Raw genomic sequence first — 21,917 nt, forward strand, 5'->3', positions numbered from 1 at the left:
TTCTCTTTGTTTACAGGTACTTTGTTGGTAGTTATGTCACTTTCTCAAGTTTTGACCTGTTTTGTTTAGATGTTGTTTATTGGGGTTTTCTTTTTTTAGTATCTTGGAATGTTCCCATGTATTTTTGTTCTGTTTAGTTTTTTTGTTTCTTTGTTTTTTTGTGTTTTTTGTGTTTTTCATGTGACATGTTCATTCAGTGTATTTCTTTTTGTGGACACACACCCAAGAGTAATAAAAATGTGCACACACATATATCCACCACATTGTGCATATTTCAGCTGTTTACAACCTTTATACGCACACACCACACACACACACACACACACACACACACACACGTGCCCCTCCACGCACATTATATGCACATTGTGATGCAAATATGCAATGAGAGTTTACAAAGAAACCTCTCTATATAACTGTTGAATCTGTACAACCACTGTATCTATTTGTGTGTGTGTCTTCCCTTTACCCAGTCAGTTTTTCCCTCTCTGTTGTATGTTGCTTCGTTTATCCACCCCTGCCCTGTCTTCCTTGTGTACTGGTCATTCTATTATCACTGATATGTACAACCCAACCCATCTCCTGATTGTGCATTGCAAAAGCAGATACATGCATCAAATTGATCAGATATGGCGGCTTTTACATACAAGCTTTTTTTTGTTGTTGTTGTATGAAGAAAGGATTAGCAGAAGCCTCTTTTGATATGTATGTTCTGAGAAAAAAGTATATGCATTGAAAATTTGGTTAAACATCTTGTTCTCAAAGTTGGTCTATACTTATGTTCATTTGGAACATTGTTGTGCTATTAACCAGTTCAGTGCCAGAGAATTTTGAAAAAAAAAAAAAAAAAAAAAGTGCCTCCCCTTGCCAGGGAATTTTGAGGATTCGGGGGTGATAAATCACAAAAAATTCCAGCATGAAAGCTATGGGTGATACAGAAAGTAAGTAAATATTTTTGTGAAGGAAAATGAGTGTAGATTCTGATCCTGGGCTCTTTTACCCAATTAGGTTGATTGTAGATAACTGTTCAGGCATGTAAAATCAAGAAAATAATTTTTGTGCAGCAAAAAAGTCTATTTCCACCTCTACATAATAACATCCATAAAGAAAAGAAACATAATTCAGGTAGAAATAGTATGTCTATTGTCAGATTATACCTGTAGAAGAAATTAAAACAGGCTGTAAGTTTATAAAAACAAATCACAGCTCGTGCAGACATGTAAGTAAATCACTGTCCCAACAATGACAAAGGTGGGTAAAGTCAACATAAAAGGTCAATCACAGTCTCAGAAACTGAGCTTGCAAGCTTTTTGAAAGCTAAGACTATGAGCCTTCGGGAGTGAGAGGGTGAAGTTCTTTGATGACATTCACTCCTTTCAAGTTGCACATGGGCTGATTAAAGTGTCTGCTGTGCAACCGGCTTGCCACCTCTTCAAACAAGTCAACCGTCTGATTCAGCAAAAAAAAGCATGAAAAACAAAAAGCAAATTATTATCAAGTAGAAAGGGGTCTTCTGCCTGATGAATGTTCATTTAAATAGCATATTTATAATCCAGACACATCAAACGAACTGTTCAGAGTCTGTTTATGTGAATTGAACCAAACTCCAATGAAGTTAAAATCGGAACATATGCAGGACGTCAGTGGACGTCTTATAAGCACTATGGCAATACTTTTTGTAGGATGTCAGCTGACGTCTTATAGGCACTATGCTGGTTAAAGAAACATGTTTCTTTTATATCATTATCTGGTCTGTTTCAGCCTTGAGGTATCAAAGATACCTGTTGCTTGTTTATCATTCTCTAGTCTGTATCAAAGAAATATGTGGCTTTTGTATCATTATCTGGTTTACAACACTATCATGGTATCATTAATATTATTATCTGGTTTTCAACGCTATTTTGTTGGCTGTGAATGCTGGAATAATGGGAAAATATTAATGTATTTTGATAATGTTTTGATTTTTTCTTTGTTTTGCTCATTTTCACTTCTTTAACTTTATTCCCTCTTTAGGGCGATGGCTGGATGTAAAGAAGCATGTTACTTGCTTATCTATTACCCTTGATAATAAAGATTTTGTCTTTGTCTTGTCTTGTCATCATTATTGTTGTTGGTAGTTGTATAGCACTTATATTCAGTCAGAGACCAAAACTCAACACATATTACAGAAATATGTTGCTTGTTGTATCATTATCTGTCTCATTATCATTCCCGTTTCATCACGTTTCAGGTCAGGAACGGAGGACGACATTTTCGAAACAGCTGCGGATTCCTTCCACGCGACCCTGGAGGAAGCGGTACAACGGGCCACCACACGGCAGAGACAGCACTCCATAGAGAACCTCCTGGAAGCCGTGGAGCGCACTGAGGGGAAGCGACGACACCCCTCTCGGGACGCTTACGAGCGACTGCACAATGGCAGAGGGGAGGAGAATGAGGACGATGATGATGAGGGCTCATCGACAGAAGTGGAAGGAGGTAAGGATGCACACACTCACACACACACGCGCACGCTCACACACACACACACACACACACACACATACACACACACACACACAAAAAGAATGTGAAGACGCATACATTTGTGTACTCACACACATGTTGTGATGCAACAAGACAGCACAAAGAAACATCTGCATGCACCTATTGGATCTTTGCAACGACTGTATCTGTGTCTTCTTCCCTTCTGCAGTCTGTTTTCCCCTCTCTTTTATATATGTTCCTTCTTTTGTTCACACCAGTCTTCTTTGTGTGCTGTCATTTATACCATCACTGATATGTACTCTCCAACGCATCCCTTTGAATGAAGAGAGGTTTTTTTTAAAATCAGTTAATGAAAAAGTAATATTTTGATATTGAAGAAGAAATATCCTAAGTGTAAGAGTTTATGGGTTTGAGCTTACGGAGCTTTATGAGTCCTTTTTTTTTTTTTAAGACTTGATCCACTGTCCTCTGTCCTGTCATCATGATTCTGTTGCTTGCCCTCAGTATTGATGCTCATCACTCTCTTCTCACAGACTCAGACTCGGAGTATGAGACGGGTGACTCCTCGGCAGACGAGCTGACGGATGAGGAGAGTGAGCGGACGAAGGGTGGGTCCACAGCGGACACCCTGGAGGGAGGGGGCACCACTGAAGACTCTGCGGCAACCACCACCACTGCCACCTCCCCCTCCTCCCCTGCCATGAAGAATGCGGCCCGTGCCAGCTTCTTCTCCGCTCCCCCTCAAGTGGTGCGCCTCGACCCCTGGCGCATGTTCAAGAAGGGGGAGGGGGCTGGAGGGGGCAAGGTGGAGGAGGAGGAGGAGGAGAACGCTGCAGGGGAGGAGGAGGTTATGCCAGCAGTGGCAGCAAACGTGGTGGAACAGGTGGCAGAGAACAGGGAGGGGGAGGAGGAAGGGAGAGACACGGACATCTCAGAGAGCCTGGAGATGGACTCTCGGGGCGAGGATGGGAGAGGATCCTCTGCTGAGGGGTCCATCGAGGACCTAGATGATGACGATGACGATGAAGAGGAGGTGGAGGAAGAAGAGGAGCAGGCTGTATCCGTGAAGAAGGAAGACCAAGAGGAGGAGGAGAGACAGATGGAGGGAGCAGAAGAGGGGGAGGTTGAAGAAGGGATGGAGGAGGAAGAGCTGGAGAAGACGGCGGTCAGTCTGGCCATGGCACAGCTGCTGGTGGACCTGGACCAGACCTCCATGGGCGGGGGATCTGACAATGCCGCAGAGCTGGACAACCTCCTCCCCTCAGACCTTGACGAGGATGACGTCTTTCACGCACAGAAAACCCTCAACACCGCAGACAGCCAGCAACCCATGGAAGGCCTTGAAAATGGGGAAAGAGAGCGCCAGTCCAGCGAAGACACAGCAGAGTCTGTGCTTCGCAGCGTGCGAGACATGGAAAACACAGCTGGCATTGCAACAAGCACAACAGGTGAGGACACTCTGTGGCAGGTCCTACAGGAAGTGGCCGCAATGCCGGACCTGTCCGAATCGGAGGCGGAGGAGAACAAACAGTTCAAAGACCTTGACGAGCGTTTTGTCACCAACAGACGGAAGGCCCGCAGGAAGAAAGCCGCCAGAGATAACATGAGGGGGTCAGGCTCGGACCTGACCATCTCTACGCCTTCTGATTCGCTGTCCTCCTCCTCCTCCTCCCTCAGTGATGTGGTCCAGTACAACCAGCAATTCCTGGCCATGGGGGGGGAAGATGACAACCTGAAGCCCGACCAAGATATGATGCAGGACTACATCACCACCATGAGCATGGCACTGGATGAGAGCTTCTCCGATGGAGAGAAAGATGGCTCATTTGTCAGGAAGCCAGAATCCTCCCCCAGAGATGACATGAACCGCACGCTCCAGGCAGCAGAGATGGAGGAGGGGGAGGAAGGGGAAGGGGGGGATGTCACCAAGGACACGACGGCCAGCAGTGTGTACATCACGCCAGAGGTCAGCATGGAAGAGCGGAAGGAGTCCCAGGAAGTGTTCAGGGATGCCTCAGAGTCCCTCTCCCCCGCTGCCCCCACCCACCCTGCTCCTGCTGCTGCCACAGTCACTTCACCCACTGCCACCACGCCCAGGACAGAATCTCAGAAAGATGTGGCTCCTAGTGTTGTCCCAAGTGTGGTCTCTAAAGATGGTGTCCCTGAAGTGGTCCCTAAAGATGGTGTCCCTGAAGTGGTCCCTAAAGATGGTGTCCCTAAAGTGGTCCCTAAAGATGGTGTCCCTAAAGTGGTCCCTAAAGATGACGTCTCCAAAGTGGTCCCTAAAGAAAGTGGTGCCCCAATAGTGGTCCCTAAAGAGGACGTCTCTAAAGTGGTCCTTAAAGAAAGTGGTGTCCCTAAAGTGGCCCCTAAAGAAAGTGGTGTCCCTAAAGTGGTCCCTAAAAATGGTGTTGCCCCAACTGTGGTCCCTAAAGGTGTTCCCCCTGCTGCCTCTAAAGAGGCTCCCAGTGCAGCTAAGAGAGTTCCCCAGAAAGGGAGCAGAGTGTCAGAGAACAAGGTGACAAAACCTGGTGACTCAACCAGTGGTCAGGTGACTAAAGGGCCCAGGAAACTACCGGAAGTTCCCAAACCCAAACTGTCTGTGTCACAGCCTCAGAATGCCAAACGTTCAGTGCCCCAGATCACCAAACCAGGAGTTTCACAGCAGCAGATCACCAGACCAGTCGTGTCGCAGCCACAGAGCATGAAAAATATGGCTTCCATAGCTGGGAAGGCCACACCTGTAGACAACCACAATAAACTTCCAGCTTCAAAGCCAGTTAGACCTACGGCTCTGTCTTCCAGTTCCGCCTCAGACTCTGTGAAGAAAGCAGCTTCCTCCACATCACAGTTGTCCCAGCGCTCTGCCTCTGCCTCCTCGGACTCTTCACGAACATCGATGCCAAGACCTCTGCCCAGACCGGGTGTGGCCAAGCGGGTGACAGCCAGCACATCGTCAGAGAGAAACAGCACCAGCTCCTCCGGCCCCGGCCCCAGCTCCCGATCAGCGGAGGTGAAGAGAACCAAGGGCAGCAACTCAGGAAGCAGGGACAGGAAACAGGATGAGGGAACCAACAAGAAAACGGTGATCCGGGTGGACAGGTCTCTCTGGTCAGACTCCTCCACAGAGCATCAGACATCTGACTCTGAAGCCCCCAAGAAAAAGATCCCTGTGGACGTCAGTCTGCAGATGCCGGCAGAGCCCCACAAGCACAGCGCCATCAGTGACATAGAGGACATCCCCTTTGCTGATGAGAGTGAGGTGGAGGACCGCTTCTACACACCCTCCACCTCTGTCAAGCACAAACCGGAGCCGCCACCTCCGCAGCCAGACAGCAAGAACAATGTGCGCAAACGCCTGCTGCCCAGCCCCCCAAGTGCTGCTGGTTCGGGTCCCGGGGTGCCCACAGCTCAGCACATCCACAGCATCAAGCAGGCGGAGCAGGCCAAGGCGAAGCAGATGGTCAGCGATCAGTCCTGGCCAGAAGAGGGTGCCGCCACAAAGGGAGCGTCTCCAGCATTTGGCAGCGCGGCAGCCATCCTGAAGAGACGGGCAGGGGTTCGGCAGCACGATGATGACCCCCACGATCGGCGCAGCTCTTCCTATGACACGCCAGGCACACCGGTGCTGTCTGACAGCGATGACTTCCTGCAGCGAGGCAGTGCCACCACCACCCCCACCTCCAGCACCACAGAACTGGACGCCACGCCCACTGGCAGGAAGAAGAAGGCACGCGACAAGAGCAAGTCCGCCACTGCCTCCGCCGCCAAGGTCAAGATGCGCAAGAGCAAGGAGTTCGCCAACAAGCGGAAGAGTGAGGAGAAGTCGCCAAGCGAGGAGGCCAAGAAGGAGAAGAACAGGCGCTCGCTGCTGGCCATGCTGCTCCCTGGGAAGTCGGACAAACAGAAGGACAGGCTGGGCAGTGTGGACGGAGACTACACCTTGCCAGAAAAGCCCAAACCCATGAAGGTGTCTGTGGATGACAAACACAAGAAGCACAAGACCAAGCACAAGCGGTACAAGTCATCTGACAGTGTGGACGATAGGCTGACAAACGACATCAGAGACCTGAAGATCACCTCCGTCTTTGACAGAGAGCAAGGGAACCCCTCTGGCTCCAGCAGGCGTAGCTTCCGACCCATCCCCCTGGCTCCTAAAGCCTCAGGTCAGTTGTCGTGATGCTGTGCTCTCTTGCTGTTGTGGGCAGGGCTTACTTGTTTTCAGTTCTGTAACTATATAAATAATAACCACAAAAATGTAATTGTTAATTTGTACTCATGTTTATTATATTTATAGAAACACAAGCTGTTTGGTATGTTCAGGAATTTTTACACTTTGGGTAAATATTGAACAAATTTCTGATTCAGTATTATGCACCATGAATGTATGATTTGTGACATAATTAGTGTCTTTTTTAGGTGGAGATCTCATTTTCCTTTGTCTCACTAGCAGATGATTTACACAGGAATTCATTAACATGAACTTTCTGTGTGTGTGTGAGTGTGTGTGTGTGTGTGTGTGTTTTGTGTGTGTCGCTCTCTCTTTCAAGCAGATGAATTGCAAAGGAATTCATTAACATGAACTTCTCTCTCTCTCTCTCTCTCTCTCTCTCTCTGTCACCAGGAGATGAATTACATTGGAATTCATTAATATAAACGTTTTCTGCTACTCTCACCAGTAGAAGAATTTCATAGGAATTCATTAATATGCACTTTTGTTCTGTCTCACAAGTGGATGATTTACATAGAAATTCATTAACATGAATGTTTTCTGCTTCTGTCACTAGCAGATGAATTACATAGGAATTCATTAACATTAACTTTTTCTGTTTCTCTCACCAGTGGACGAATTCTCTGACTCTGACGAAAGTCTGGTGTCGGTCAACACACTTCTGAGGCGAAAGGTGAGATGCATAAAGTGACTGGAGTTAAATTGTCTAAGTGCCTGAACATTATCATATGTTCCTCTGATTTCTTTGTGTTTTCTGATTGTGTTGGCAGCATGCTCTCATGCACCTTTCTGTCTCACATCTTCCAGGCCCACCCTGCCCCAAGTCCTCACACACACAGACATCGTTCATATCACCACTTCATAAAACATCTTTGTTACCAGCCACTGTGGCGAAGTGGTCAATGTTACTGGCTGACAGCTGGGACGATGGGTTTGATCCCCATCAGAGATGTGGGTTTTCAACCCATGCCCAGAGCTGAGTGTGCTAGGGGCTCAAATGGGAAAACTGGAACCACACAAACAAGAGTCTCTTCATCAACTTCACAGAAGTGTCTTTGTGGGAGTTTTGCTCAAATTTCTTGACCAGAGCAGCAGGTGTCTGTATCTCTTAAGCTGCTTGACGCTGAGATATATTATCAGATGTACACCCTTGTCAAGTAGCCCCAAACCTAAATGGACTCCCCATAGCACAGCATCTTCTTCATTCCCACCATCATTCAATGATTCATCATCATTGAAAAATAGAAAACAAAACATTCAGATCCAAAATGGACCACCATTGCAGCAATTTCATCACCCTATCTTCTTTTATCATCATTATAAAATGGAAAACAATATGTCCCAATTCTGGCCCCCCCCCCCCCCCCCCCCCCAAATAAAAGAGAGAGAGAGAAAGAAAAAAAAAACCACCTCCAAGTCACTAGCCCCTAAGAATAACCCCAGCAACGTGCAGTGGTGTGTGTTGCAGGACCAATACTCCACAGATGGCCTGGACGAGCGGGTGGCTCGCAAGTTGCAGAGGGTGGCTGCCCGGCAGCAGAAGCGAGCGGAGCAGCAGCGACTGCGGGCGGCTCAGGAGATACAGCGCCGCCTACAGGAGGTTGACGAACGGCAGCGTGAACTGGAGGACAGGGGCATTGCTGTGGAGAAGGCCCTCAGGGGGGAGGGACCCGGTCAGACTTGTTTGTTTTTTGTTTGTTTTTGTTGTGATTGTTTTGTTGTTGTTTTTTTCTTTTTTTTTGTTTTTGTTACCCCATCATCTATGCCATTTCAGTAGCATTTCCTAGCTGATGATCAATGGTTTCTCCACTGCAGTGGGCATTCATTTACAGCTTATTTTTTTAGTGAAGGACTATGACTCTCAAACTGTGAGTGATGACAAATTCCTGTTGCTCTCTACCACTTCCAAGGTGCGGGTTCAATTCCAAAAGGAGCACAGGCCCTCTGATGATGTGGTCCATATCGGTGCTGAAGCAGTGGACTAGAGGATAGAGCGCTCGGCTAGGAAGTGCAAGGGTCAGGTTCCATTCCATCAAGGGATTTGATTTTTTTTCCACCCTCCATCACTAGACCCTTTGTTGTGATGAAGGTGTTTGTCTTGTTGGTGGGAAGATAAGCTGAGGTCCTTTTTGAGGCATGCATGCAGCACACATGAAATATTCAACAGCAGCAAGAGAGTCCTTTGGAAAATTACGTTGAAAAAAAAGAGAAAATAAACAAATCTGCAGGTGGAAAAAAAATACGGGGAGGGGTCATGATTAGTCACACAGTTCTTTTACACTGACTATTGAGGACATTTCACATACACAAATAATGATAATGATGGTACATTGATATGTGCTTTCAAACCTGTCAAAGCACTTTACACTGATGTGTCTGTCAGACACAAAGCACACAACACACACACATGAGGATTAATGGAAGAAAGAGATCTTTAATCTGTTGTGATTAGAGATTAATACAGCACAACACAACACAACACAGCACAACACAACACAACACAGCACAGAATACAGCACAGCACAACACATGAGGTGTGTCACAGGTCTCTGTGTGTTGTGTACAGAAGCGGATGTGGATGAGAACCAGCTGATGGGAGAGTGGTTCAACCTGGTGCATGAGAAAAACGCTCTGGTGCGCTACGAGTCTGAGCTGATGGTCAGGTGGGTTGTGTAGTGATGTCTGTGTCTTCCAAGGGATGTTTGCAGCCTTATGTTGTGTCTTTTTTTCTTTAATCTTCTTATCTTTACTTTTCTTTCTGTCTTTAAAAAATAATAATAATAATAACATCTGAATCCTCATTCAGTTTACTTTACAGAGATGTATGATTCATAATCTCTAATGCCCATTAACTAACTGTTGGTAGATTAATTTTAGATGGTGAAAGATTGTACATTGGAGCCTGCAAATGCAATATGAAAGAAAAGAAAAAGCAGGCATGAGATTTTTCCAGCTATAGTCAGATTTCTGACTAAAAATTGGCTCCAGAGACCATTTTTGAGATTTGTGTAAATCCGTTGAGAAATTCGAGGGGGAGGGGGATTGGGGGTGGGGGTTCCCAACAGACGAACATTGCACAATCGTTGTCTGACCGATCGACATGACAGACCCACAGCGTTTGCCAAAATGTCCCATGTTTGGATAAGTGAACCAATTGAGAATAAGTGTTCCATTGCTCCTCTGTCATCATTCAGCTTATCCGTATTCGGTTGCGATTACACAACTTCTGCTCGCGGGCTTCACAACTTGCAAAGATGCCTGATTTCGTTTTTCGTCTTCAATCATCGAAAAAATTAGAAAACTCACAAAGGAAAAGATTTTTGCAGCAGAGATCGATAAAGGAGTGAAAAATAAGTGGAACTGGACCTGGCAAGATGAGAGTGTGAAAACAAGTGAAGAACAAAAAGTAACTTTACAGGTAGGCAACGTCATTCACAAAATCGAAACCGCGGGCAAGGCCAAGTGAAATTGGTGTCATATTGTATGGGTGCAACTCTTCAGTCTGGGCACGTAAATCTGTTTTCAGATTTACATCAAAAACGGACCATCCGATTTCTGAAGAAAAAAAAAACCCAGAAAAGCCGATGGGCCGTTCTGTATCATTTTGACCTGTCAAAAATGAAAATGGAATGCTCTTTCGAAAGCGTCGTTTGTTGACCCTTTGAGAGGCGATCCAGTAACTAGTCAGAGCTCCAAAATCAAAGTCAAAAGGTTTCTTAGCGGTCGATTGAAGTTGTTAAAATGCTGATAACAGAAGGCGATCCCCATATGGCATGCATTGATATCACTGTGAAAAGCAAATTACACACACGCACGCATGCACATGCACACACACACATACACACACAAACGTGCGTGCACTCAAAGATACACGTTAGTTAACGCCGGTGCGCACGATCACCATCCCTGTCAAGCACCTAGAGCCATGGGTACATCTGCTTGACCCTCTGTTCATTCAGCAAAAGCTGCAGACATTTGCCACATCATGCATAAGTAACATTGTTGTGATTGAAACAGAAACTTTGAAGCAATTGCAGTGCTTCTTCTGACACAGCCGATGCTGATGCACTGGGCACAGACAGTTCATGGCAAGAGTCAGTTTATGTGGATCTGAGATCTGTAGCCAGATTACCAAAGGTGCACACTATGCACATTGAGACACAGAGCAGAATTGAATGCGCACGCGCGCACACACACACACACACACACACATTCACACTCAAACTTTGAAAAAAAATCACATGAATGCACACACGTATACACATACTCTGTTGTTGTTGTTTTTCTCTCTCTCTCTCCTTCTCACTTGCACTTGTGCACACATATGAGCGCTCACACAATCACACAGAGCTTGATAATATGCACATGCATGCGCACACGCACACACTCACACAGAGTTTAATTGAAAACACACACACACACACACACACACACACACACACATACACACACAATTGTATTTAAAGCAATGCACATACATGCACACATACAAACTTGCACTTTTTCCTCCCACCTTCTCCCCTCTCTCTCAGTCTGTTCATCTGTCTGTCCCTCTCTTCCTCTTTGAAAAATCATGTCCCCAAGGTGGATTTTTACAGGTTTGAAAGCAAAAACACTTCAGTTTAGGAAGATTTGGACTGATTTTTGTCTTCTGTGGGTTGGAATACCTAAGAGGCATTGGTGGCCCTCAAGTGCAGATTTTATGGTTTGAAAATGAGAAAATCCTTCAGCTTCAGGGGGCTTCATCCCCAGACCCCCACCAGGGCCATTGCCCCATGGACCCCCACTGGGGGCCTTCTGCATCCCCAGCCCCCCACCTTTCAGACCCAATCACAATTTCCCAATCTCATGCCTGAAAAGACAGTAAAAGAATACGGTTGAAGTGTACTTGATGAAAACCTGGATATTCACTGGGGTGCTTTTTGGGGGGTGAGTGAGGAGGTTGTGGGGTGGGAGTTATGGTTATTTTTACCATTAAAACATACTTCGTTATTCCACCCTGCATCTAATTGGTTTCTCCCAACTCAACACTCATCCCCCCTCCTCTCTTACCTTTTACATTCAGTTGTAAAAATCAGTACTCTAACAGAATATCTGCAATAACCATTGTGTGTGACAGGACAGAAAACAAAATTCTGTCTTCTTTACATGCCTAGTCTCAAAGGTGACCACTTGTTATTTCTGAAAAGGAGGATGTAACACACTTTCTTTTCATCATAGAGTTGTTGTTCTCTCCTAATATTTCATATCTCCTGAGTCCTCAGCGGTGCCATTTCCCTGTAATTCATCTATGTTCCCCATATCTCAGTGGCACTATTTCCCTGTCTTCTGTGTTCCCTATATCTCAGTGGCACTATTTCCCTGTCATCCATCTGTAGTCCCCTTATCTCAGTGGCACTATTTGATGACAATGATAATGACATGGACACTAATATAGCACCGTTCCTCAGTCTGAGACCAAGCTGTAAGCGCTTTACAAGTGTCATTTGCATAACAATCTGCCTGCCTGGGTAGAGCCGACTGACAGCTGCCATTGTGTGCTTGTTTCCTTTGTCATTCAATCAGGTTTCAGTCATGCACACATACACACTCATACAGAAATGTGGCATTTTACATGTATGACCGTTCTGTCTATTTAACCATACCATGTAGGCAGCCATACTCTGTTTTTGGGGGGTGCATGCTGGGTATGTTCTCGTCTCCATAACCTACCGAACACCGACATGGATCACAGTATCTTTAATGTGCGTATTTGATCTTCTGCATGCGTATACACACAAAGAGGGTTCAGGCACTAGCATGTCTGCACATCTGTTGACCTGGGAGATCTCCACCCTTTATCCACCAGGCACCGTTACTGAAATTCAAACCCGGGACCCTCAGACTGAAAGTTCAACACTTTAACCACTCTGCTGTTGCGCCTGTCGTTCCATGTCATTCATCTGTATTCCCCTTCTGTAATTCCTGCAATAATGTGTGTGTGTGTGTGCGTGCGTGCGTGCGTGTGTGTGTGTGTTTGTACAACAGAGCCAAGGAGTTGGAACTGGAGGACAGACAAGCACGTCTACAGGCAACGTTCCGAGAGTGTTCCATGAAGCTAGGTGAGCAACTCACTTCTTACCTTTCTGGATTTTTTTCTCTCCCACCACCATGATTTTTGTTTTTTCACTTTGCTCTTCTCCTGTTCCACATTATTTCTTCCTTGTCTTGTGATTTTTTGTATCTTTGTGCCTCTTGCTACATGCACTGTTTTGAAACACTGCGTTATTCAGTGCATGCTTTTGGGGGAATTAGAGGTTATAATTTTTTATTAATAATTTTTTTTATACGATTATATTGTTTTGTGGTATTGTATGCATGGGTTACTGTTAATTGATAATGTTATGTTTTTTTCATAAATTACTTAATAGGATTATTGTTATCATTGACAACAATTACAACATTATTTCTTACATTGATAACAGTTTCAACATTATTATTTTTGGTGACAACAATTGCAATAAAATATAAGTTATAACATTTTAGAATATTATTCAGTGGTATGTACATTTAAAATGAGGAAAGTTTGGATTTTTTTTCTTCGTTCACTGTATTTTGAAAGTCTTCAAGGTGATTCTGTTTATTGGACAGACAAGATGATATGCAGTAATCATTCATGCAGTTGTAGTTTACAAATTTGGTTCAGCACTTGAGGAAAATAGCATCAGCTATTAATGTCAATGACAGTGAGTGGTTGTCAAGAGCATTGTTTGGTTGATATTTCACAATTAGAATATTTGGTAATTTTTGTTGGTGGCATTAAAGTCAGTGTTTGAATTATGTCTGTTTGGACACAGTCAGACAGCTGTAGTTTTTACAGAATATCTATAAATTTCGTGAAAGCATCAGCAGTTACTCAGATGTGTGTGTGTGTGAGTTGGGGATGATGGGGAGTATGTGTGTGCGCACATTGATTCCTCATTCAGTGCTAGATGCAATTGTGTGGTTTGATCGCAGGTTGAGTGTACAGTAGAAACATTCTATCTTTCCCATAGCTTGAACTAGACTTAAATGTTTCATTAGTGCTGATTAGCAAGCTGAGGATAAAATGCCATTCAGTTGTGACAGTGTCAACAAAGTGTTTGAATCTGAGGCTTGTCACAATTTGACAAAAATTTAAAAGGAAACAAAGTGCATATGATGTCGTCAACCAGGTATGTGCAGATTAAATGAACAGTGATGTTTGCATATAGAATAGTAAAGAGAAACAACTTAAAGAAACCTGTATTTAATTTGCAGAAGAATCAATATCAGTAATATGCCTGGTTTGCAAAGTAGGCCCTTTTTTTTACTCTTCATTGTTTTTATTCTTTCTAATCTCCGCGCTTATTTAGACTGAATGCACCTTGGCTTGTGCATGCATTATGAAGTCACTGGATTCTTTTGAAAGAAAGGCACTGTACAAATCTCAGCGCTTTATCATCTGTGTTTATGCTTGATCTCTGAATTGCAGGCAGCATAATTGAATGTTAACTGTGATCAAGATGATTCATTGCTGGGTTAACTAAGGATTATGTGTTTGTTATATTTGGGATTTTTTTGGGGTTTTTTTTTTTTTTTTTTTTTTTTATTTTTTTTTTTTTTTTACTGATTGTAACCTCAGGCAGTTTTAAGCTTTGATGGAGAAGCGAATTCCAGAGAGTATTTTAGTGGTTTGTAGGCTAAATCATTATAAAATGAAACAAAGATTTACAAGAAAGGCAAGGCCTTCAAGACTCACTTGTGATACACAGTGAAAAGAAAAAGAAAAAAAACTTATAAGAATTAGTTTGTTGAAATGTGTCCTCTATTTGTTATAAAATTATATAAAGCTTCGCTTTTAAAAAAGAAAAAGACTATAAAAAAAAAAGACTTCAAAGCAGATTCAAAGCCAGGATGTTTGGGTCAAGAACGAGAGGTTTTGTGCACTGTGCTAACGGGGCATTCAACAGTGACGTTCAAAAAAATTATTATGTAATCATATACATTTAGCGTAATAAATTGAGAATGGTAATCGAAGTGAAAACACCGTTTAAATCATGTTCTTTTGGTATATCTCAGGCATTTAAGAATTTCTATAAAGTCCGGGGTAAAGGAGATGTTCCCATCGCCTGAAACACACTGCAATAAGTGTTCGACATTTATAGATCTGCAGAAAACTGTGTTGGACAAGCAGTCCATTTAATTTCTCTTTTCTGTTCATTCTAGTTAATTCAGTATCCACTTTAAAACATTCATATGCAGTAAACACGTTGATGATTATTTAAGAAATTCTTTTAATTCGGTGGTAAAAGAGATGTTGCCATCACGTCAGGCTTTGCAACATGATGTCAAGAACTGCACAAACCAGTAGGTTGACCTTCGTGAAACAGTCAATTCAAATTTTCTTTTATGTTCATTCTAGTTAATTCAGTGTCCACTTTAGAATATTCATATGCAGCAAACACATCAATAATGTAGTTAGTGTCACTGTTTTGACCGTTTTAAAATATGAGATTTCCAGTTGGTTTAAAAGTGGTAAGTATTTTCGGTTAATTTATGCTGCATATCATTTCCTAAAGGATTTGGGTGTGCTAAATTCATTTATCAAATTTGCCACATGAAATCTCACTTCTTTTCCAAGATATAATTAGTTATTCAAAATGGCCGCCTCGCAGAACAGAAAACTCCTTCAGGCGTTAGTGGACGCAAACTTTAGTGTTTATTTAAGAACACACACACACACACACACACACACACACACACACACACACACACACACACACACACACACACACACAAACACCAGCATATAAGCATTTCAAACTTGTATTTCTCTTCATAATTATAAGGACTGGATCATCTTTCTATCTAAATGTTCCCCCAACCCCTCCCAGCGCAAAGAAATGAAATAATGAAAATAAACATTTATGTCTTTTAATTTTGATTTGAAATTCTTTGTACATGGAAAATGCAAAAACAGTCAAGTTTGAGTTAGCTGAATGATAATTACATACATAAGCCTTTGACAGACCAAACTAAACAGTAAAGGAATCGAACACAAAGAAGGTGGTAAATATAAAGAAGGTGCCAAATTTGTACTATTTTGTCTGAAATTGCTGCTAGGCTTTTTAATCTGTCAATTTTATTGCACAACAGTACCTTCTCCTGTGCCAATTTGCTCAATCCAATAAAATCTCTTGATAAAGCAAACGCAGCCAGTAATGTTAAATTGATGGAGCAGAGGCCTAACTTTTCACAATTTTCTGGTTCAATTTGTGTAGCTTAGCTTTAGTGTATGTAAATGAAAGGGGAACAATACCTGCTGATAACAAGAGACTATGCTCTTTCAGTTCATGCTTTCAAATATTGCTGTTTCTGCAGACAGTCACCAGTGCTGCACTTGCATGCACCAGTACATTGCAGTATATGCTTTCTACACTGACAGTTTCTCCTTTGATGCTGTTTTTTACAACTGCAGCTAATGAGATAAATGCAGGTTTCAGGCACTGCTGGAAGAGACATCAGAAAAGGTGCAAATGTGCCATTGTTGATGGTCCATCCCATGGTCTCTGGTTTGGGCAGCACTGGACGTTGTTTGTCAGCTTGGTTCCAGACAAGTGCCTGGTAATGTGCTCGCATGATATGGAACGACAGGGCGTCATGTGTTGGTGGCAAGGTTTTCAAGGGCTGGGCTCGAGCAAACAGAATTGACCTTGTATCGTCTACTGAAGCAGTGTCTATGTTGTACACTTTACAGATGAAGGCCTCTGCATCAGCACACGCTTGGTGAGACAGTTCACCTCTTCCAAGTGTTGCAAGGAGGTCATGATGCTCTTTGAAGACTTTCAAGCAAGATTTCTTGGTATGGCCAGCCAGGAACGATGTCGTATCACTTCCAGTAAGTGAATGAAATGCCGGTAAGGCACTGAGGAAACTGTTGTCAGAGGGAAGCTGATCTACAATGGTGTGGATTGGAATGTACTTCCTGTTCTTTGACGTTCCCGCTTTCATCCACACTTTTGAGCATGGCATTTTGTTGAAGTGGGCGAGGAGAAGGACCAGCACATCCGTATCTTGAGTAGCAACAACAACGCTTGAAGCTTGGCTCTTCACACAGTGAAGAATAAGCCGAGTGTCGGCCTCCTCGTGTTTGGCTTCTAACTCTTCAGTGTTTACATCAGGAGCTGAGGACTCAACCTGCTCTTCATCACTGAAGCCACCAGAAACTACAATGATCTTGTTTTCAGGAGCCTGAAGGGTCAGTTGGCGAGACAAGAAATTGGCCAGGTCAGCTTTGTTCTCTGCAAGGGCAATGAAGCTTTCCCACTTTGGTGGTAGAGGGACTTCTCTGCTTTGGATCTCTCTCCTCACGGGCACTGCATGCTTGCCTCGTTTCTGTCTGGTGCAACTTGTGATGGACATTTCATAGTACCTGTCAAACACAACATCAATTCGAGTGAAGACAGTGCCACTCTGAAGAACAGATTCAACAAATGTGTCAGCTAGGTCACCGAAGGTCTTGGTATTTGGTGGCTTTCCAGTTGCAATCACAAGTGCTTGGCCATCAGTGATGAGTGTGGGTTCTTCTCCAAGGTCAGCAGGTTGAAGGTTTTGGGGGGCAAGGTGTGTCACCAATCACAGCATCTGCTTAAAGGGATTTCTGACCAGAACGGAGATTGCCAGTCATTTCTGCTATAGCAGCTGGGGTAGGAAGAAGCTCATGCTGTAGTATGTCTTGCAGATTGACATCTCTTCCAGCTCTGTATGCCGTGACAAGACGATGCAGAAACATTCTGTCGGCCTGGATGACTTTCTGTGCACTCATCTTGGATGCGAATGTCAGGCATTTGTTCCTGTGCAAAGTGTCTCTGAACTGCACTTGTCGGTCGTTGCAGACAACAAGCCTTTCTTCAACGAATTTAATCAGCTGGCCTTCACCCCTTTCCTTGACTGTCAACAAATGTTCAATGATGTTGCTGGGGATAATGTTTTTTGTTGCAATGTTCTGCAAGTCTGTGAAGAGCTTAAAGATTTGCAAAGTGTTCAGCAGCTTATTTTCATCCCTCAGATCAAGCCTTTGTCTTGCCGGGTTGCATTCATTGTGTGTGAAGTTGTCACCTTGCCTCAGTCCTAAGGTACATTTCGTTTCACTGCTGATGTGATATCTGAGGTAGCAGGGGAGGGCCCACCTGTTCAGCGCTGTGGTTGTTTTGGTGATGCCTACTATTCCACCGCCCTTCTTCCCTGTGTTGTTGAGCCATTCCTGACTTTGGTCAGGGTCAACTTGGTTGAACTGTTGAGGTGACCTCTTGACCATGAAGTTGCCCTTGACGTTCTCCGGCAACTGATTCATCTCACATAAGTAGATGAATCCCCATTTGGCGTAGTTGTGGTGGTTATACCACATGAAATAGGGCAACATTTCGCCAAAAGCATGCAGATGTAGTTGCCAAAGGCCTTCTCTTTGTGCTCTGGTGAAAAGTAGGAGAATCTGGACCATCTGCATGTATGTCCACCAGAACTTGAAGTTGGGATTGTCATTGCTCGACACAAATGCATCCATAGCCTTGCTGAAGTTCGGAGAAGCAAACAACTTCATCAGTCCATCTGTGCCATCAGTGGACAGTTCATCCTGTATCGGTCTTTCTAGATATTGGTCTGTGTCTTTGATGAACATCAAGAGCTTGGGAACAAGCAGTCGTCAAAGTGCTTGAAGTGTCAACTTGTGTCCTCTCATCCCCCGGGCATAGGACTTTCCAGACATCACCTGTTCTGCTGTTCCTGGACCAAAGATGTTACTTTCAATCCAAGCTTCCAGGAGATCTGATCCCTGTGCATGCTTTCCAATAATCTGAAGAAAGTTCATAGCTGTTGTCATCTAAGGTGAAACATCACTGTGACTTTGATTGAGGTGGGTCCATCCTGATGGACATTCTGATGTCTCAAACGATATCAATCCAGTGTTTGTTGGTGGTTTGTGGATAACATATTTATCAACAGTTAGTACCAAGAAGACATTTTAGTGTTACAAAAAAAAGTTTAATTGGTATAAATAACTATTTTGGGAGGTTTAAAGCAGTATTGTTTACTTATGGTTGACTCAGTTGATTTTTTTGAAAAAAATGTACATTCGTTTGGCGTGGCGGCCATATTGTTTGAGCCATTACTATGGAAGACTGGAGCAAGATGGCGCTTGGCAACTTAAAGAAATCAATTCTGCATACCTTAAACCATCAGAAAAACATGGTTACCACAAATTAACCAACAATGCCTGCTGGTGTTCGCTTTTCCGAAAAAAGAAATAGGCTAGTATGTGTTCTGTCCAGAATTTGTGTTTCTTTGCTTTTAATTGCGAACAAGAAAAACATGGTCATGGCGTCTTATTACAAGACATTCAGGCAGCTGCTAGGGGGTAACAGCATTTTCGGAATCCAGAACCAGGATCAACGACATAAACCGTTAATGATTCAGAAATACTGTTAAAATTGGGAGACATAAACCTATTATTGGTATGACTGTGAAGATGTTTTTCCTACAATGTTTAAGCCAAATTTGGTATTGGCAGACAAAGTATTTCCAGAGAAAATGGCAATATTAAAGTTTACCATGGACACACACACACACACACACACACACACACACACACACACAACTGAACACCGGGTTATACACAAGTGAGTCAAAAATGGAAAAAGTAAATACTAACTGGAGGGACTTGCTTGTCCCAGAGGCTAGTTGCTGTGAACAGTTTTATTATCACTCAGAAGGAACTTTGACAATGTTGTCTGGAAAGGGGCATTTCCGTGTGTGTGTCTTGCTGTCTGTCATTTACCTGCACATGGGAAGCACAGAGTAGGAAGGGATCAGAGTTGTGTCCCTGTGTTAGGGTTATGTGCCACTGTGGTACTGAAGGAGCAACAGGTATTGTACCTGTTTGGTGTTGGAGTTAACACTCATCCACATCTAGATTTCCATTTCTGTTGAAAGACAAGGAATGATCAAATGAACATGGAGAAATGATAGTGAGAGAAAAAATCAGGTGATAATTTTACAAAACTGATCAACTTTTTATCATATATATATTTATATATATATATTTTTTTTTTAAATCTAACCTTTTTAACATGCTTTGTTGCGTAAGAAATATGTGTTTTTAGTTGCTAGGTAATGCTGCTTTTAAAGATTATGTTTTAATAAACCTATGATGTATATGACTGTTTTTAAGCTGAATTTGATGGACACAGGGTTGGTGTGTTCTGAAGATAACTCTGGTTGAAGGATTTGTATTTCATCAGTTAAAGTATTACTTTCAGTCAGTACTGTTTCTTTTGTTATGAATGATTGATCTGACACCCCCTTCCACTAAAGGTTAATTTTATTATTTATAATTTGACATTTAAAGTTATTCTAATTCACTTTGGTTTTTTTCCCCATTTGTTATTGAAAGATAGATAATGACATATAACCCCTTGACTGCTAAGCTTGGTTAAATGAGATCTGTGTTGTCACAGCTTTAACAGAATTTCCTACTGTTTGTGTTAACATCAACATTGTCAGTGATTCTGTTTAATAAATGTACTGCAATCCCTAATTTCCTACTCTTTGTGTTTATGACAACAATGTCATTCATTCTGCCGAACAAACGTAATGCAATCCCAGGTGGGAGCAGTTCAAAATAAAGAATGATGACAAACATCCTGACCTGTAAACTGGTTTTCATAATGAGGTTACACCCTTCTGACAGACATCAGGACCTGTAAACTCAATATTTTCACAGTGAGGAATTACAGCTCCTTCGCACTCTAGTGAGCAGCAGTCAAGAGGTTAATTCTTTCATGCCAGTCAACATCCTTAACCCTCTCGCATTCACTTTGACCCAGAGCCAAACACTAAGAAGAGTTTCTCTGTGAAAGATGTGAAGGCAAGAGGGTCAGGTTAATCTGCTGCATGAAGTGTTTGGGTGACCCTGAATGTGTATGTGTACTAACGTAGAGTCAGAAAAGTCAGTGGAGGAAATAGAGGCGGAGGGACAGCTGCTGGACGAACTACTGGAGGTGGTGGAGCAACGCAACTCTCTGGTGGCCATGCTGGAGGAAGACCGCCTCAGGTACTGACCACACCTCTCTCCTGACCCCGCCCCTCCCCTCTCCCTGACGCCACTGACCCCTCCTCTCTCGTCTCTGTGTCGCCACTGACCCCGCCTCTCTCCTAACCCCTCCCTTCCCCTCTCCCTGTTGCCACTGACCCCGCCTCTCTCCTGACCGCACTCCCCTCCCTGTCACCACTGACCCCTCCATTCTCCCCTCCCTGTCACCACTGACCCCTCCATTCTCCCCTCCCTGTCACCACTGACCCCTCCTCTCTCCCCTCCCTGTCACCACTGACCCCTCCATTCTCCCCTCCCTGTCACCACTGACCCCTCCTTTCTCCCCTCCCTGTCACCACTGACCCCTCCTTTCTCCCCTCCCTGTCACCACTGACCCCTCCTCTCTCCCCTCCCTGTCACCACTGACCCCTCCTCTCTCCCCTCCCTGTCACCACTGACCCCTCCTTTCTCCCCTCCCTGTCACCACTGACCCCTCCTCTCTCCCCTCCCTGTCACCACTGACCCCTCCTTTCTCCCCTCCCTGTCACCACTGACCCCTCCATTCTCCCCTCCCTGTCACCACTGACCCCTCCTTTCTCCCCTCCCTGTCACCACTGACCCCTCCTCTCTCCCCTCCCTGTCACCACTGACCCCTCCTTTCTCCCCTCCCTGTCACCACTGACCCCTCCTCTCTCCCCTCCCTGTCACCACTGACCCCTCCATTCTCCCCTCCCTGTCACCACTGACCCCTCCTTTCTCCCCTCCCTGTCACCACTGACCCCTCCATTCTCCCCTCCCTGTCACCACTGACCCCTCCATTCTCCCCTCCCTGTCACCACTGACCCCTCCTCTCTCCCCTCCCTGTCACCACTGACCCCTCCATTCTCCCCTCCCTGTCACCACTGACCCCTCCTTTCTCCCCTCCCTGTCACCACTGACCCCTCCTTTCTCCCCTCCCTGTCACCACTGACCCCTCCTCTCTCCCCTCCCTGTCACCACTGACCCCTCCTCTCTCCCCTCCCTGTCACCACTGACCCCTCCTTTCTCCCCTCCCTGTCACCACTGACCCCTTCTCTCTCCCCTCCCTGTCACCACTGACCCCTCCATTCTCCC

The 21,917-nt window shown here is 44.3% G+C and overlaps 1 protein-coding gene across 3 annotated transcripts in view; it reads left to right on the forward strand.

Annotated features, from left to right (window-relative positions):
• The window catches only part of LOC143283099 (uncharacterized), a 98,947-nt gene that overhangs the window by 64,879 nt on the left and 12,151 nt on the right, over positions 1–21,917 (forward strand). For 2 of the 3 annotated variants that reach the window (XM_076589181.1, XM_076589182.1), the window contains 7 exons: positions 2,231–2,478; positions 3,021–6,653; positions 7,330–7,391; positions 8,187–8,391; positions 9,285–9,381; positions 12,746–12,819; positions 20,711–20,825. In XM_076589181.1, coding sequence (XP_076445296.1) covers positions 2,231–2,478; positions 3,021–6,653; positions 7,330–7,391; positions 8,187–8,391; positions 9,285–9,381; positions 12,746–12,819; positions 20,711–20,825 — 4,434 coding nt within the window. The remainder of the gene's footprint in view (positions 1–2,230; positions 2,479–3,020; positions 6,654–7,329; positions 7,392–8,186; positions 8,392–9,284; positions 9,382–12,745; positions 12,820–20,710; positions 20,826–21,917) is intronic. The other variant, XM_076589183.1, reaches the window with a different exon arrangement.

The sequence above is a fragment of the Babylonia areolata genome, chromosome 6 (genome assembly GCF_041734735.1).
Source record: "Babylonia areolata isolate BAREFJ2019XMU chromosome 6, ASM4173473v1, whole genome shotgun sequence".
NCBI lineage: Eukaryota > Metazoa > Mollusca > Gastropoda > Neogastropoda > Buccinidae > Babylonia > Babylonia areolata.